This window comes from Sapajus apella, unplaced genomic scaffold, assembly GCF_009761245.1.
Source record: "Sapajus apella isolate SASKATOON/1434 unplaced genomic scaffold, GSC_monkey_1.0 scaffold77, whole genome shotgun sequence".
Lineage (NCBI taxonomy): Eukaryota > Metazoa > Chordata > Mammalia > Primates > Cebidae > Sapajus > Sapajus apella.
In genome coordinates, this window is record NW_022437017.1 from 10,071,515 (window position 1) to 10,076,683 (window position 5,169).

The window sequence follows — 5,169 nt, forward strand, 5'->3', positions numbered from 1 at the left end:
GTGCCCCAGCCCTGCATCAGTGGGCAGAGCTGCCACCAGGCCTCTGCCCCCACAAGGCACTGGGGCCATCAGTCCCTCGTTCCACCCCATACCCGTCTGCACTGGGGCCCAGGACCCAGCCCAAGGCCCCTCACTGGGCTCTGGTTGTTGACAGCAGGACGTCCATAGTGAGTGAGGACGGACGAGGCCAAAGGGGAGCCCTGCAGGGGCCGATGCAGCAGCCCAGGCTGAGTGCGCAGGACGGCATGACCCAAGGGCAGCTTGGCTGTCCTGCCCTGATGCGAGGGGCCCTGCAGGTCAGGGATGTGGCTCCTGCTGAAGTCTCAGGCTGAGCCTGCCCTGAGCATCTCAGCAGTGGCAGGAGTATCCTCCTGCGTAGCCATTACTGAGTGCTGAGGCCTCAGCTATGCTGAGGGGTCTCTGCAGCCCCTGCTGCTGGGTGCTCCTTCCTACCACCCACAGTGAGCTCAGCAGGGTCACAAAAAAGGTGGCCCAGCCCCTGCCTTTCTCCCTGGCGCCTTGCCCCAGGGCAGCCCAGATCTCCCACAGGCCTAAGGCTCCCCAGGGGGGACGCCAGTGCTAGGTCCTGGCCTGCAGGAGCGGCCACAGGGTCAGCATGTGGTCCACGTCCCAGCAGGGGCTCTGGCAGCCTGGCCCTGCCCTAATTGGCCCTCCTGACTGGCATCTACCTGTCAGTCTGTCTCGGGGCCCCAGTGCTCTGAAAGGCAGACGGCCCTGGGCCTGGGGTCAAATTGCAGCCAGGCCCATGGATGGGCATCATGAGGGGACCCCACCTCCCAGGACATCCGGTGACCAGGATGCCCAGAAGCACCTCCCATCGCAACAGATACAACAGCCGCGGTGCTGCAGCTACAAGAGCTCAGGAGGCGAAACCCTGTGCCCCCAGGGACCCCCCCGCACACTGCACCCTCCCAGGACTAGCTACTGAGCTGAGCCTAGGGGTTTGCTGAGGGGCCCTGGGATGCTGCGGGAGCTAATGGAGGGCTCTCTGCAGGGTGAGGATCTCCACGTGGCAAGGCAGACACCAGGGCTCACTGAGGGGCCCCCTCACTGGGAGATGGATCCTGTGCACTGGGTCCTCACATCCTAAGCTCCCTGGCACACTCGCCTTCTCAGGCCGGACCCTACCCACCACTTCCTGCTGCAATAGTAAAAGATGAAGCCCCCCCCACTCAGCCGCCCCCCCACACTCAGCCCAGGCACAGCAACATCTGCCTGCAGATACATGCAAAACGCTTTATGACACGGCCCAGCCCCGGACAGCACAGAGCCGAGCCGGGAGCGTGGCAGGGAGGGGCTGGCTGCCAGTGCAGCTGCCCTGTGCTAAGGCCCTGAGCTCCTCCTCGGGCACGACTGCAGCGCCGGCCGAGAGGCTTCCTCTCCTGAAAGGTCTGAGCCCTCGCTCTTCTGCAAGCCGCGCTCCGCTCTAAGCCCTGCCTCAGACGCCTCCTCGCCACCTGGGGAAGAAGGGCGGCCAGCGTCAGGCCCAGCGGGCGGGCCTTGGGGATGGCGGGAGGGAGGGCCACTGGACCCTCTCTCGTGCCAGCTGAGGGGCCACCCTGACCCTGACCTCTGACCCACCCGCCCCTGACCACAGGCCTCCCCCGCCTGCTCCTACTGGAACTCAGGCCGAGGGCGGTGGGCGGTGCCTGGCTGGGCAGCACCAGGGGAGGAGCCTGAGGAACCCTCCTGGCCAAGCGATGCCCCTGCCACCCCCACACTTTCAGCCATGTGGCAGCAGCCCCCAGGGCAGAGGCAGCCGGGAGGTGGGCTGGAGGCTTCGGGGACATGGATTGGCCACCAGAGGGCAGAACCTGCCCTCACCGCAGACAGGCAGGTGTCCTGCTCCAGTGGGACTCACCGGGCACCGTGAAGTCCTGAGTGTAGATGATGTCGTCCTCGATATCAAAGAGGTCCTCGTCCTCGTCGGCACCGTGCAGGTCTTCCAGATACGGCACCACGGTCATGCTGCGCCACCGGTCCTTGGTGTCCGGGCTCGGCGGGATGGGCACTGGCGCCTCAGCTGGTGGGTGTTTCTTCCGGAACCAGCTGCAAATGCCCAGAAGCAGTGGCACCTGTCAGGCCGGCACAGGGCAGTCCAGCTGCCCAACCCTGCACCTCAGAGCTGGGACCAGGCAATGCAAGGGGTGGCCTTGACCACAGCGGCTCAGCTATGCCCTCCTGCAGCAGCCAGGCTCCCAGGGTCTCAGGCCACAGCTCTGGCCTCACTCTAAACCTGACAGATGTCCCTTCGTCCACAAGGCCTGACCCCCCTGCCCCGTTTCAGCCTCAGACCTGTCTCCCGGGTGGCATTCAGAAGCCAGGGCACCCACCAGATGCATGTCAGCAAAGGTCAGAAGGGAGTCCAGGGGCCACGAGCACATCCAGCCCAGGAGGCTCCCGAGGGCAGCCCCAGCCCCCACCAGGCTCCCCGCTGCCCCGAGCCGCCCAGAGACGCCCCAGGAACAATCAGCACCATCGCCTCAGGGGTCCAAACACCCCCACTCCAGGAGCGGGCCTTGTGGGGCGGCTGAGCTCTGAGGAGCTGTAGCAGAAGGTTCAAGGACCGCCAGGGTCTCCGCAGAGGAGCGGAGACCAGGAGGTGAGGGAGGTGGCACTCCTCACCCTGCAAGGCCTGCTGACGCCACCCACTGCCTTGTCCTCCCTGTGGTGGAGCTGAGGGCCCTGGGCTGGATCCCAGCCAGACCCTTCCACTGGGAGCCCAGCGAGGAAGGAAAAGGGAGACCCTCCAAGTGCCCGGGCCGGCCGTGCCTTTCCTGGCCCAACTCCAGGCCTGGGGCAGAGATGAACACATGACCTCACTCAGACCCCAGTGCAGACAAGGCCTGTCTGGCCAGTGAGACCCCATTGGGGCCTTGAGAGTTGCGAGCACTGTACGTGGTCCTGCCCTAGGCCCAGCCCGGCACTCCCACCACACCCCCCACCATACCCCTGCTCCAGTGCCCACTCGAGCAGCTGCCCACATGGCCGGCTTCCCTGTGGCCTTGGCCGCACTGCCCCCAGGAGCCGCTCACCTGTGCTGCCGGATCTGCCGTATGGAGAATCTCTTGGCCGGCTCATACTCAAGCATCCCTGAGGAGAGGCAGGGGAGGAGCCGGGCAGTGCCAGGCACACGACTGAGATCCCGCCAACCGTCCACACCTGCCCAGCCTCTGCTCTCAAGCCCTGGGTGACGCCTGGATGCTCCTGAGGGGGGCCCTGGGAACAGGTGGCCTCCCTGACAGAGGCCACTTCAGGGAACAGGTTAGGGACGGCCTGTGCATGGCTGGCAGGGCCACAGGGCTGGGCTAGACAGCCAGAGCGGCTCCGTTCTCCCGGAGCCACTGCACGATGGACAGGGGCGGCCAGTGCCACCTGCTGCCCCTCACAGGAAGTACAGCAGGGTGAGCCTGGCAGACCCTGCAGGCCAGGGAGCTCGGAGGCCCAGGCGGGGCGAAGAGCAGGGCAGCACTGCCTTCAGGGGTGGGAGTTTAGAGGGGTAACACAAGGCCCAGAAGAGACGTGGAGCTGAGTGATGGCGGTGGGGGGGGGCAGGGAGGACCTTTGGGGAGGCCGGCCTCTGCAGTCAGTCCTCTCAATGCCCTGCTAGGGTCCCGGGGGCCAGCAGCCACCCACCTGACACCCCCAGCCTGCATTTCTGCACAAAACCCCCTCCTCCCTGGTGCTTCGGGCAGAGGGGCGAGGCACCCACCTTTCAGCAGGTCAGAGAGCGGGGGGCCACAGTCGCCTGGGATCGCGTAGTTCCCCTTCCCGATGTTCTCAAACAGCTTATAGATGTTGTCCCCTTCAAAGGGGTACAGGCCCGTGGTGATGTTGTAGCTTCGTTTCAAGGGGAAGGAAGAGGGGCGTGGTCGGCCACGGTGGTCGATGCCCTGGGAGTCCCAGCTCTGCCCCAGGGACGCAGCCCTCATGTGGCTGCTGCCGCGCAGGCCCTGGGAACTCAGGGACACCTCTGTCGTCAGAGGCCACAGGGCAGGAGGGGAGTGTCCTCTGGACCCACCTGGGGAAGGGGCCTGGAGCCACTCTCGCCAGCCGGCTTCCCTGCGGGGCTCTGGGAGGAGGGTGGGCTGTGCCACTGTGAAGACACCCGCCACGCCAGGCTGCACCTCCCACGGTGAAACACCATGTGCTCTGGGAGTCACACCTCCATCAAGCAAGCACCACCCCGCGGCTGTGGCCAGCGAGGGTCTGGGCTGATGGCCATGCCCTGCAGCTACCCAAGACACAGAGGCCCCTCCGAGCTGTGTGTGTAGCGAGTGCTGGGCAGCCAGGGCACTTACAGGGTGACCCCAGCCGACCAGATGTCCACCTTGAAGCCGGAGAAGGTGTCCAGGCCGTTGGCAATCTCGGGGGGCTGGAACGCCGGGGAGCCCTGGCTGGTCCGGCAGGTGTCGTCTGCCGCAAACGGGTGCAGTGCCTGTGGAGATGCCGTGCAGCCCTCAGGGAGTGCCCGGGATGAGGTGCCCCAGGGCCCCCCCCAGCTCACGCCTACCTCAGCCACGCCCAGGTCGGAGATCTTGAGGGTGCCGCCGGTGGTCAGCAGTAGGTTCCCCGGCTTGATGTCTTTGTGCACGATGCCCTGGCTATGCAGGTACTCCAGGCCATCAATCAGCTGGCAGAAGTACCTGCAGGCGGCACAGCACACACCTGTCTCAGGGCCAAGGCCACCCCGCCCATCCCAGGCTCTCCCCTGCAGCCACCTGGGAGCCTCCCAAACACCACAGGCACAGCTGGGTAGTCACAGGGGTCCAGGCACGCAGGACAGTGGAAAGGCTGGGTCCAGTAGGGAGCCACGCCTGCGCTGGCAGCGGCGTGGCCTGTCAGGCCGAGCCACATCTGGCAGGGCCCCAGGTGTCCACAGGTCTCACTTCCCCCTGGGCCACAGGCAGGCTGCACCCCAGTCTTGGAACAGTAGGCCCCTCCCCTAAGGCCCTTCAGCAGCAAGGGGCCCTGACTCTACGGCCACCAGGCCTGTACCCAGGAGGTCCGGTCAGGGCAAGAGGATGCCGGGGACTGGCTGGCGGCAGGCCGCTGACCTCAGGCGGCAAGAGGCCAGCAGCAGCCTTGCCTGTGGATGCCACAAACGGGGGCCCCCAGAACTGGTTTTTTTTTTTTTTTTTTTTTTTT

The 5,169-nt window shown here is 65.8% G+C and overlaps 1 protein-coding gene across 4 annotated transcripts in view; it reads right to left on the reverse strand.

Annotated features, from left to right (window-relative positions):
* STK11 (serine/threonine kinase 11) overlaps window positions 1–5,169 on the reverse strand; it is a 20,401-nt gene that overhangs the window by 2,268 nt on the left and 12,964 nt on the right. The window contains exons 4-9 of one of the 4 annotated variants that reach the window (XM_032252456.1): window positions 4,535–4,667; window positions 4,323–4,459; window positions 3,734–3,861; window positions 3,057–3,114; window positions 1,883–2,070; window positions 1,248–1,478 (exon numbers count right to left, since the gene is read on the reverse strand). In XM_032252456.1, the coding sequence (XP_032108347.1) occupies window positions 1,345–1,478; window positions 1,883–2,070; window positions 3,057–3,114; window positions 3,734–3,861; window positions 4,323–4,459; window positions 4,535–4,667 (778 nt within the window). In that variant the 3' untranslated portion in view covers window positions 1,248–1,344. Of the gene's footprint in view, window positions 1–1,247; window positions 1,479–1,882; window positions 2,071–3,056; window positions 3,115–3,733; window positions 3,862–4,322; window positions 4,668–5,169 lie in introns of those variants that run through there. The other 3 variants (XM_032252454.1, XM_032252453.1, XM_032252452.1) reach the window with 3 other exon arrangements.